At 45.8% G+C, this 12,450-nt stretch overlaps 1 protein-coding gene across 1 annotated transcript in view; it reads left to right on the top strand.

The window, feature by feature from the left end:
- Positions 1-735: 735 nt before the first annotated feature.
- The window catches only part of LOC129713074 (primary cilium assembly protein FAM149B1-like), a 201,744-nt gene continuing 190,029 nt past the window's right edge, over positions 736-12,450 (top strand). The window contains 2 exon segments of the mRNA XM_055661954.1: positions 736-836; positions 839-935. Coding sequence (XP_055517929.1) covers positions 773-836; positions 839-935 — 161 coding nt within the window. The 5' untranslated portion in view covers positions 736-772.

The following is a 12,450-nucleotide window of genomic DNA, read 5'->3' as shown; positions in this document are numbered from 1 at the left end:
GTGTCAAAGGTTACAGATAAAGAAGAATGGGATTGAGAGGGAAAGATAGACCATGATCAAATAGTGGAGAAGATGAGATGGGCCGAATGGTCTAATACTGCTCATATGTCATGGTCTTATCCCTTCCTCTGGCTTCACATTTCTCTCCTCTTCTATCCTTAACTCACACCTCCTGTCATTTCATCTCTGGCCTTTGTCCAACCATCTGCACTAAATCACTGCTGTGTTCTGACAGACTTTGTCCTGCCCCTCCTCTCTTCCAGTCCCCCACCTCCCAACAGATTGAAGAATAATTTGTTTGGTGTACCTTCCATATCTCTAGTTTCCCTTTCCCCTGACTCTGTCTGAAGATGGGTTTTGATCTGAAACTCATTCATTTCTCCAGAGATGTTTCTTGTCCACCAGCTATATTCATACTTCATATCCCATCCTTATCACCTCTTGCACAGACAACAATGGAGCATCGTGAGCTCCACCGTTCCTGAGTTATCGGTGCCAGCTCTGGTTTGTTCTGTACCTCCCATATCTCCAATTTCTCCTCTGTCTCCCCCCTCAGTCTGACGAAGGGTCTCGACCCGAAACGTCACCCATTCCTTCTCCCCTGAGATGCTGCCTGTATTTTGTGTCTATTTTCGGTTTAAACCAGTATCTGCAGTTCCTTCGAACACACAGATTGAAGGGTCCTGACCCGGGCCGGCACCCTCGCCCCTGGGTGCCGCGTCCTGACTGACAGCAGCGGGCTGGCAGTCCCCCACCCCCCTCCTCCCGGGTCATGTGTCCCGGGCCCGTACGTTGCCATGGTGACGCGGCCTATGCGGACGCCCACACTCGGCGCTGGCCGCGGATGTGAGCGGGGCCTGGGGCGGAGCAGAGCGGCCCCACAGCGGCATGAGTCACAGGTACAGCCGGAGGCCCGTCTGCAACACGCTGGAAATGTGAGTCGGGGAGGAGGGGAGTGAAGAGCGGAATAATAGGTGGTGGTGTGTAGAAGGGGAGAGAAGGAGGAGTGGAACAAGGGAGGAGTGTGGGAGTAAGGAGGTGAGGAGTGAGGGAGGGTGACAGGAGGGAGAGGTGGGGAGAGGAGGGATGTGAAGTGGAGAATCAAGGGTGCAATCCAATTTTGAAAGTAAAAGAGTAGACAAATTGTTTGTCTGAGAAAGTAGACAAACCTCCTCTCAGCACTGACCAACCAACAGAGTAGGCAGATGGTTAGACAAAGGCCAGAGATGAAAAGACAGAAGGTGTGAGGCAAAAACATTAAAGAATTGTGAATTATGAAGCTAGAGGAAGGTATGTGGAGGGGTGGGGGTGGGGGGGGGGAGAGAAATAAATGCAAATCCAGATGGGGCATGTGTGTGGAGGGAGGGGGTTTGTTACCTAAAATTGGAGAATTTAAGTTTGAGTTGCAATCTTCCCAAGATGAGGCTGTTAAGCCAGTGTGTGTGTGGCCTCACTCTGGCAAGAGAGGAGGCCCAGGACAAAAAGGATGAAAGGACAGAGATCCCTTGACATATTCTATGCGGATTTTAGAAAGGTCTCTGGTAAGGTTCCACTTGGTAGACTCCTCTGGAAGGTTAGATCGTGTGGGACCCAGGGAAATGTAGCTAGCTGGATACAGCATTGACTTCATGGTCAAAAGTCGAATGTGGAGGTGGAATGTTTTTTTATCAGACTGGAGTCCAGTAACTAGTGGTGTGCCTCAGGTGCTGGGCCCATTCCTCTTTGTCATCTATAGCAAGATTTTGTATAAGAATGTACAAGACATGATTAAGAAGTAGACAGTGAAAATGGTTATCAAGAACTACAGTGGACAAGTGGGCTGAGGAATGGCAAATGGAGTTTAATTCAGATAAATGCGATGTGTCACATTTGAAAAATCGCATCAGAGCAGGAGGTTCATAGTGAACAGTAAGGCCACTGAGGAGTGGTTGAGCAGAGGGACCTTGGACATAGTACAGAATTTCCTGAAACATAGAATATAAAAACATAGTAAATAGGTGCAGGAGTACGCCATTCAGAATCAGAATCACACTTTATTCGCCAAGTATGTTTTGCAACATACGAGGAATTTCATTGGCCAGGTCAGTCATACAATTAAAAGCAACAAATCACTCAAAAACACATTTTAACATGAACGTCCACCACAGTGACTCCTACACATTCCTCACTGTGATGGAAGGCGAAATAAAGTTCAAGTCCTTCCTTTATTTCTTCCTCGGTCGGGGGCCTCGAGCCCTCCGTTGACGGGATGGTCTTGACTCCCGTAGCCGGCGGCATTCGGGCCCTCCGCATCGAAGCGTTCAGCTCCTGCATCAGGGAAATGTCAGCTCCCCCGCGCTGGGCGATCGAACCTCGCGTCGGGGCTGGTCGAACCTTCTGCGACGTTCGAGTCCCCGACTAGCCTCTCCCGAGACTGCGAGCCCTTGAAGGTAAGTCCACAGTGGTTGTGGTGGGAACGATCCCAGCAAGGGATCCCCTTCGATATTAAGTTCCCGCCCATGATGGGGCTCACGACAGTTCGAGGAGGCTTCCAGCTCCAGCGATGTTAGGCCGCAGAGCCCGGAGAATGTGATCTGAAAATTGATCACATCTCCGACAATATGATTATGGTTGATCATCCAAAATCAGTATCCCGTTCCTGCTTTCTCCCCATAGTCCTTGATTCCGGAAGTGGTGGCGCTGTTAACAGCTGCGGCTCGCCTGCAGTCCGTCTGTCTTTACTTTTTTTTTTTTGTTTGTTTGTCTTGTTTGGCTAAGTTTTAGTTTATTAGATTGTGTTTGGTTTGTGGGGTGTGTGGGGGGTGGGGGGGTTGAAAAGGGGTTTGCAGTCTCTCCCTTCGGGGGAACGCGACTTTTTCTTGTCGTATTCCCCCTTCCCTGCCTCCGTCTGCGCTGAGGCCTAATGGCAGAGCTGGCGGTCTCCAACCTGCGACCGACCTCGAGGCTCCGGAGGCAGAGCCAGCCAGGACTTACCAACACGAGGCTGGTCATCTTCGGGGCCGAGGCAGCGGTGGCCCGACTCGCTAATGCGGCGTTCCAGCTTTCGGCAGCGGCCCGGAGCTGAGACTGCGGGACTCGGAGCTGTTGCAGTGGCCCGGGGCTGGGGCTGCGGGACTCGGAGCTGGGGCAGCGGGACTTGGAGCTGTTGCAGCGGGACTCGTTGCTGAAGCAGCGGCCTGAGCTGAGGCTGCGGGACTCGGAGCTGGGGCAGCGGGACTCGGAGCTGTTGCAGCGGGACTCGGAGCTGTTGCAGCGGGGCTCGGAGCTGAGGCTGCGGGACTCAGAGCTGTTGCAGCGGGACTCGGAGCTGAGGCTGCGGGACTCGGAGCTGAGGCTGTGGCGGGCCGACTCAGAGCGGAGACGGCTTTACGGCGTTCGGCAGCGGCGACATCACCTCAGAGGTCCACTGGACTGGAGAGCGGCATCTTCGACCTGGATCGATCTCCTCAGCGCAGTGGGAGAACAAGGAGGAAAGAGACAGAGACTAAGACTTTTGCCTCCATCACAGTGAGGAGGTGCTTGGTGAACTCACTGTGGTGGATGTTAATTTGTGTTTATTGTATGTTTTGTTATTTATTGTTACTGTGCATGACTGCAGGCAACGTAATTTCATTCACACCGTAAGGTCTGAATGACAATAAAGGAATCAAATTCAAATTCAAATTCCATTATACCCAAGAGGTATATCTAACTCTCTTAAAAACCATCCAAATAATTGGCCTCCACTGTCTTCTGTGGCAGCAAATTCCACAGATTCACCACTCTCTGGATGAAAAAGTTTTTCCTCGTCTCATTCCTAAATGTCGTACCCCTTATTCGTAAACTGTGTCCCTTGGTTCTGGACTCCCACAACATCGGGAGCCTGTTAAATCCCTTAAGAATTTTAGGTAAGATCCCCTCTCAGCCTTCTAAATCGCAGTGAATATAAGCCCATTCAATCCATTCTTTCATCATTTGTCAGTCCCCCCATCCTGGGAATTAACCTGGTGAATCTGTGTTGCACTCAATTGCAATCCTCAATCCTCAAATTAGGAGACCAAAACTGCACACAATACTCCAGGTGTGGTCTCACCAGGGCCCTGTACAACTGCTCCTTGCTCCTATACTCAAATCCTCTCACTATGAAGGCCAATAAGCCATTAGCTTTCCACACTGCCTGCTGTACCTGCATGCTTACTTTCAGTGGCTGATGTACAAGCACAGCCAGGTCTCATTGCACTTCCCCTTTTCCTAATCTGACACCATTCAGATAATAATCTGCCATCTTGTTCTTGCCAGCAAAGTGGATTACCTCACATTTATCCACATTATACTGCATCTTCCCACTCACCCAACCTATACAAGTCACCCAGAGATAGACCCAAAAACCTGGAGTAACTCAGCGGGACAGGCAGCATCTCTGAAGAGAAGAAATGGGTGATTTTTCAGGTTGAGATCCAAGTCGCCCTGCAGCCTCATAGCATCCTCCTCGCAGCTCACACAGTCATCCAGTTTTGTGTCAACATAATGCATAGTTCCTTGTAAGTGGCGTCACGCGTAGATAGAGTGGTGATGAAAGCTTTTGGCGCATTGACCTTCATCAATCAGGAAATTGAGGATAGAAATTATGTTACAGCTATACGAGATGATGGTGATGCCACGCTTGGAGTATTGTGTTTGTAAACAGGATATTCATACGATAAGTAATCCAAGATCATCTTTAATCGCTATGCAAACTATAGCAGTACAGTAGATATTTAGTTGTCAGAGCATCCTGACTGCTTCCAGAACCGAGCTGTGTAGGAAGTGGGTGTTAATATAAATGATACAGTAAGGTGGGGTTAGTGATGCTAGCCTATTATGATTGGTTGTTATGCATAAACCAATCTACATCCTTCCACCTAAAGAGTGAGTATAGCGAGCACACATGCCATAAGAATCAACAAACTCGCCATATCTATCAAGCGGTCTACTAAACCGACCCGAATGCGTTTGGACCAAGCCCTCTCCTTCACCGGAGAGATTAGAGGGAGGGGGTGAACCCGGAAGCGAGAAAGTAGCGGGGAACACATGTGGTGACTGACGGGGAGCATGCAGGAGGGGTAAACCCGTGGTTAGTCACAGCCGCTGGTCGTGGAGGAGTGTGTGATATGCGGGGATCGGTAGAAGGTATGGCAGCAAACGGCTGGAACTGAAGCGGTGGAGCATAAGGACCGGCTGGTGGCGGACGGGATTCCTTCATGGCAAGCAAATGTTGGCAACTTCTGCGGTATACAGTTCTATCATAGTCCACAAGGTAAGATCTTAGCTCTTCAGCCAGGCCGACAACAGTACCCAGACGGGAATTTCCTATAGAAGCTTGTAAACGAACGACCTGGCCCGGCAGTAGAGGCTTAAGTGGTTTGCTTGATTTGTCATGCGATCGTTTCTGAATGTCGTGTTTCTCCTGAATACGCTTTTGGATTGTTGCTGGCTTCAGCACCTGCGGTATCAGCTTCTGCTGAGCAATCGGAATTGGAGGTCTCGTTGTTCTGGACATCAGTCGCTGGGCTGGCGAGCCCAGGGTCCCGTCTCTAGCAATGTTACTGAGATTGAAAAGATCAAGGTACACGGCTGAATTGGAAAGGTGTACTTGTTCCATCAGTTGTTTTGTGCTTCTGACAGCTCATTCAGCGAGCCCGTTACTCTGTGGGTATTCGGGGCTGCTCGTGACGTGGTGGAAATTCCATCGGTTGGCAAAGAGCTTGAAATCGTTGCTGGTAAACTGTCTTCCGTTGTCGGTCTGTAAACGGATGGGTGAGCCGAATGTAGAGAAGTGTTTCTTTAGTTTTCGAATGACCACCTCAGATGTGGTGGAGGTCAGCAGGTCGAGTTCAAACCAGTTTGAATAGGAGTCGACTAGGACGAGATAGTGCGAATAGCCATTTGAAAATGTCTGCCGCCACCGACGTCCAGGGCAGAGCTGGTGGAGGTTGTTGCAGTAGGGGCTGCCTCTGCTAGTGTGGTGCAAGACTGTTGCAGGTGGGGCAGGAGGCTGTATGGTCCAGTATGTACTTGGCCATCCCAGGCCAGTAGAACAGGTTCTGGGCATGGGACAGCATGGCATCAATTCCTGGGTGACTGCTGTGTGCCTCTTTGTAGTATTGCTCACGTAGTGATCAGGGAATCACGACTTTATGGCCCTTAACTATTGACAGCATCCTGTATTACCAGTTTATTGCGGACTAAGAAGAATGACTGCACCTCTGTTGGTACGCCAGATTGTCTGTCTGGCCAACCTCTGATCACTTTTTTTTTAAAATCCAGCTGCAGATTAGGTTTTAACGTGGAGGGTTTCTTCCTACGTGTAGCGGCAGATTTTTCATATCTTTCAGGTAATTAGCACCCTAGCCACTAATTGGATGAGAATGGATAAGGGGAATACCTTCGGTACGCATGCAAGCTGCCTCAGAGACCTTCAAAGCTTCTCCATTCATAAAGGTTCAACACACAATCTTTTGATGAATATTTTCTTTATTGTAGATATGAAACAGTAAGATACATCCAAGGTTTTTCCGACTTGTTACGGCAATCTTCATCGAACTCCAGATCATTACTTCAGATATAAGACAGCTCCTCGTGTCTCCGTAACAATGACATGCCATGACATGCTCGACCTGGTCGAAGGACTAACCTTCTCCATCATCTCCAAAACAAATCTAAAAACTAAACTTCTGCGCAAGCAGTTAAGCTGCAAACACGCCCAAAGACATGTCATAAATCCCACCCACATTATAACGGGCAGTCTAAAATTTAAAGGCACATGCCATCCACAATGACATGCAAAACAGGCCAAATGGCCACTACATACGGGCCCCTAATTGTTCCGAATACATAATGAGGCAATTACCAATAAACATCAAAAAAGTGGCCATAAAGGCTTAACATATATCAAAAGCAAAAGGTTATGGAATAAAACCATGTAGCTCCTCAGAAATCAAACCCCGGTCTCCCGCGTGACAAGCGGGGATATTAAACCTCTATACTAACGAGGAAAAAATAGCATGCACTATATATCTGCAATCACAATTCTTTATCGACTCTTCCATCTTCACTTTCGCCTTCTGGAAGCAAGCACAACTTAGTTACTAATCTTATTACAACAGTGGTTTAATTCAAAGTCGTATCGTGCATACCAATCCCTTAAAATCAGGCATGATATCCAATATATAGTCCAAAGGATAATAGTTCAAGGCTTTCAGAGCATGAAACGTCTTCCTCCATGTCCGATCAACTCATTGATGTGTTGTAACAGCAAAGTTGAAGTATGAAAATCCTTCAATAGAATAACAAGATCTTTGACAATAAAGTTCACCGTTAAGTTTGATTTAATGTCTGAATCTTTAACAGAGATTTCAGATCCCAGCTCAAGCTTTGGCCACTCTCTGTCTGGCTTGCAGAGAGATTTTAGTTCATTGATCCATTTCTTTTTGCTTAAGAAACGGTTCACTGTCAGTTCTCTGGAAACTTCATTTGCAGAATTTTCTTCTGTGTCAACGTATTTCAATTGCACCACATTAGTAACTCCCAATGCTCTCTCCAATGGTAGATCGTGTCTGTCCAAGTCCAAGTCCAACTCGGTTTAAACCGAGATGAGAAGAACTTTTTTCACACAGAGAGTGGTGAATCTCTGGAACTCTCTGCCGCAGAGGGTAGTCGAGGCCAGTTCATTGGCTATATTTAAGAGGGAGTTGGATGTGGCCCTTGTGGCTAAGGGGATCAGAGGGTATGGAGAGAAGGCAGGTACGGGATACTGAGTTGGATGATCAGCCATGATCATATTGAATGGCGGTGCAGGCTCGAAGGGCCGAATGGCCTACTCTTGCACCTAATTTCTATGTTTCTATGTTTCTAACTCTCTGGTTTCTTTGGCTCTGTCATCTAGTGAAATGCCTTCACAATTGTCGCTGTCCCACTTTGAAAGTATAAATCCTCCCTTATTGCAAAGCAAAGTCAGAATTGCTTCCTGCTCAGTAGGCCTAGATTTTAAGCAATCATCCTTGTAGAAGTTATTTTTCAAAGAGATTCTTCTTTCATGAATTTTACTCTTCTCGCCAAACTTTTGTTTGAAAGTCTGGGTACGTTGCTGTGCTATACTACGATTATTTGGCAGATTAACACTTTCTTGTTTGAAAGGTAACGTCCATGAACTTCAATTCTTCTCCTTTCAACATCTCTTCAGATGGTTTGCTGGTACTTTCCTTAGAGTCATGATTGTATGGCTTCATCACCGGCTTTTCTAATTCATCATTGGACATTTGATTAATAGCAATGGCATCACAGTTCTTCTGATTCCCGATTTTGTGGTTCCTTTTCAAGAAGCCATAGATTACCCATCCAAGTTGGGTTTTCGTAGCATACGGTCCATCACCTTCGCTCCTAACAATCTGTATAGGTTCTAAAGCCTTCAAAACATTCATTCCGATAAGTAGATCAACATTAGAATCTATTTCAGATATCTTGACATCCTTCAGGTAAGGCCATTGCTGTAAGACTTCACATCTGGGTACATTTTGACGACCAACAGACATTGTTTCATGTGTAAAAACTTCTGAAATTGGAATAAAATTATCTTCATCCAAACTGGATATCTCCATACTCGTAATGCAATGACTCATGCTCTCTTCATCATTATTCATGGTATGTGATCGAATTTTAGTCTCTTCTTTGATATTCAGCCTTCTCGTCAGGCTTTCTGTGCAAAAGGTAGTCGAACTTCCATGATCCAGAAGAGCATATGTTTGCAACACTGCATTCGTCTTGCTGTTCCTTACTTGTACTGGTAAGATAGAAAAATTACGAATTTCAACCCCGGCCCCAATATGAGCAGATACTTGAGGCGAGGTGATAGTAGTTGGCTTCTCGCCCTCTTCTGTTTGTTCCAGTTCTTCTTCTTCTTCCCGGTGCTCTGACAGCTCTTCTTCAATGTGAAGTGCTTCAGGGTGATATTGATTGCATTCATAACAAATTATAGGACTCTTACAGTCTCTCACCATATGTCCCTTTTTCAAACATCCAAAACAGATTCCCTTCTCTTTCAAGAAATCCATCTTGTCTTCATATTCTTTCATCTTGAATCAACGACACCATCTTATGGTGTGACCAACTTCATCACATAACAAACAAAATACTATTTGCTTGCTAGTAGACACCTTTTTCTTTCATCTGTCTTTTCCACAGACACAGTTGTGATAGCAAAACTACTTTTCTTCGGTTGAGATCTTTCTTCGGTTTTGGTAAAAGTAGAACCTTTATAAGTTGCAAGTGGTTTGCGATCTTCAATAATTTACCTGCCCTATCTCCCCACTTTTCTCTCATTCTTCTGGGCAACTTGTTAATGATGATTCTCATATTACTTGCAAGATTAATTTCCTCCATGTAGCCAAGATTTTTCATCGAGCTGCAACATCTTCTCAGAAATATTGCATATTCACTCAATTTTTCCACATCTTCTGGCTTGATTTCTTTCCAAGCATGGGCCTTCTCAATATATGCATTCGCAATCCTCTGTTCATCACCAAAACGTTCCTTTAGTAATCTTCTCGCCTGTTTATAGCCCTGGTTGCCTGGCTCCATCTGACAACTTTCTACAAGCACCTTCACACTTCCTTTTGTGTACTTCACCAGAAATCGTAAGCGCTCTTTTTCATCCTTAACTTTCGTCTCTAATACCTCCTATATAACCGTGTAACCATATAACAATTACAGCATGGAAACAGGCCATCTCGGCTCTACAAGTCCGTGCCGAACAACGTTTTTCCCTTAGTCCCACCTGCCTGCACTCATATCATAACCCTCCATTCCCTTCTCATCCATATGCCTATCCAATTTATTTTTAAATGATACCAACGAACCTGCCGCCACCACTTCCACTGGAAGCTCATTCCACACCGCTACCACTCTCTGAGTAAAGAGGTTCCCCCTCATGTTACCCCTAAACTTCTGTCCCTTAATTCTGAAGTCATGTCCTCTTGTTTAAATCTTCCCTATTCTCAAAGGGAAAAGCTTGTCCACATCAACTCTGTCTATCCCTCTCATCCTTTTAATGACCTCTATCAAGTCCCCCCTTAACCTTCTGCGCTCCAGAGAATAAAGACCTAACTTATTCAACCTATCTCTGTAACTTAGTTGTTGAAACCCAGGTAACATTCTAGTAAATCTCCTCTGTACTCTATTTTGTTGACATCCTTCCTATAATTGGGCGACCAAAATTGTACACCATACTCCAGATTTGGTCTCACCAATGCCTTGTACAATTTTAACATTACATCCCAGCTTCTATACTCAATGCTCTGATTTATAAAGGCTAGCATACCAAAAGCTTTCTTTACCACCCTGTCTATATGAGATTCCACCTTCAAGGAACTATGCACGGTTATTCCCAGATCACTCTGTTCAACTGTATTCTTCAAATCCCTACCATTTACCATGTACGTCCTATTTTGATTTGTCCTGCCAAGGTGTAGCACCTCACATTTATCAGCATTAAACTCCATCTGCCATCTTTCAGCCCATTTTTCCAAATGGCCTAAATCACTCTGTAGACTTTGGAAATCCTCTTCATTATCCACAACACCCCCTATCTTGGTATCATCTGCATACTTACTAATCCAATTTACCACCCCTTCATCCAGATCATTGATGTACACGACAAACAACAAAGGACCCAACACAGATCCCTGAGGCACCCCACTAGTCACCTGCCTCCAACCCGACAAACAGCCATCCACCATTACCCTCCTGCTTCTCCCATTCAGCCACTGTTGAATCCATCTTGTTATTCCGGCATTTATACCCACCAGTTTAACCTTCTTAACCAACCTTCCATGAGGAACCTTGTCAAAGGCCTTACTAAAGTCCATATAGACAACATCCACTGCTTTACCCTCGTCAATTTCCCTAGTAACCTGTTCAAAAAATTCAAGAAGATTAGTCAAACATGACCTTCCAGGCACAAATCCATGTTGACTGTTCCTAATCAGACCCTGTTTATCCAGATGCTTATATATATTATCTCTAAGTATCTTTTCCATTAATTTGCCCACCACTGAAGTCAAACTAACAGGTCTATAATTGCTAGGTTTACTCTTAGATCCCTTTTTAAACAATGGAACAACATGCGCAGTACGCCATTCCTCGGGGACTATTGCCCTTACGAAAGTTTCATACTCCAAAGGATCTCCACCATACGTAGGAATTTCAACTGGTGGCAGAATGAGAGAGGTATTTTGTCGAGCTATAATCTCGTTGAATTCAGATTGCCTATTCAACAGTGCCAACAATCCATCCTGAAAACTCTGTCTTGGCTCCACCTGTTCATAAATAGGTCTTGGCTCAAACAGACTTGTTCGAGCCCGTGCCCTAGGCCTTGGAAAAGCACGATCCACTGGTCCATCTCGAATTTGTGCGGATGCTCCCATAGTAGCTAGTTTCGTTCTAGCACCCATTTGCTGAGCTGAAGGTTCACTCAACCCATTTAGGTTTTCCAATCCAAGGTATCCGGTGGACCTTGACCGTGGAATTGATCCAACTGCCAATTCACTCTGAACAGTTTTGGCTCTCTGTCCAGAGCTCATCGCCTTTGATGATCTAGAGCTGCATCTAGACCCTTGACTTTCCGGTATGTCCTTCCTGGCTTTGGCCACCGCCATCCTTGTATCTAATTCCAGTTGTTCCTAACATCTCTTCTTGCTGTCGCTTTATCTCTTCTTGCTGTCGGGCCTTCTGTTGCATCATCTCTTCTTGCTGTCGGGCCATCTCTTCTTGCTGTCGGGCCTTCTGTTGCATCATCTCTTCTTGCTGTCGGGCCATCTCTTCTTTCTGCTACTTCTGTTATCTTAACTACTAAACCAGGTTCGCTTCTTAATAAACAGACACCACACAAACTGTTTGGTAGACCAGTTCAAAACTTTACTTAACATCGGCCGATGGAAGGGAGGGAGAACTCCAGTCAAGTGACCAACACAGACACTTGACTGTCCTCAGCCACCTTCTCTGAACAACAGAATTACATTGCCTTAAATAGGGTTTTTTTTGTCCCCTTAACACCTTCCACAGACATTAATCATGTCAGAGGTACAGGAAAAGGTTTCCACAGATTGCATCACATCAAAGGCCTTTTGTTTACATGGTACAAGATATACTGAAAACATTGGCCATTTGCGTTATCTCCAAATAGACCACCCTAGCTCTCTTCGCTGCTTCCTCTGTCATTTGGTCCCTCATAAACATAGGTCATTTGTTTACAAAGATGTGACTGGCTATTTCTCTCTTCCTTTATTGCCTCCTCCCCATAAACATTGGTCATTTGGTTTATGGCATCTCACTTCAAAGATTTGACCAGCTATCTCTCTAGCTGCTCCTCTGCCTGTCACTTGGGAGACAATGTTATAGGATTTATTATCTCACACACACCCACAACCTAAGGCAAGC

This window comes from Leucoraja erinacea, chromosome 34 (assembly GCF_028641065.1).
Source record: "Leucoraja erinacea ecotype New England chromosome 34, Leri_hhj_1, whole genome shotgun sequence".
Lineage (NCBI taxonomy): Eukaryota > Metazoa > Chordata > Chondrichthyes > Rajiformes > Rajidae > Leucoraja > Leucoraja erinaceus.
This window is presented reverse-complemented; position numbering and strand designations above follow the sequence as displayed.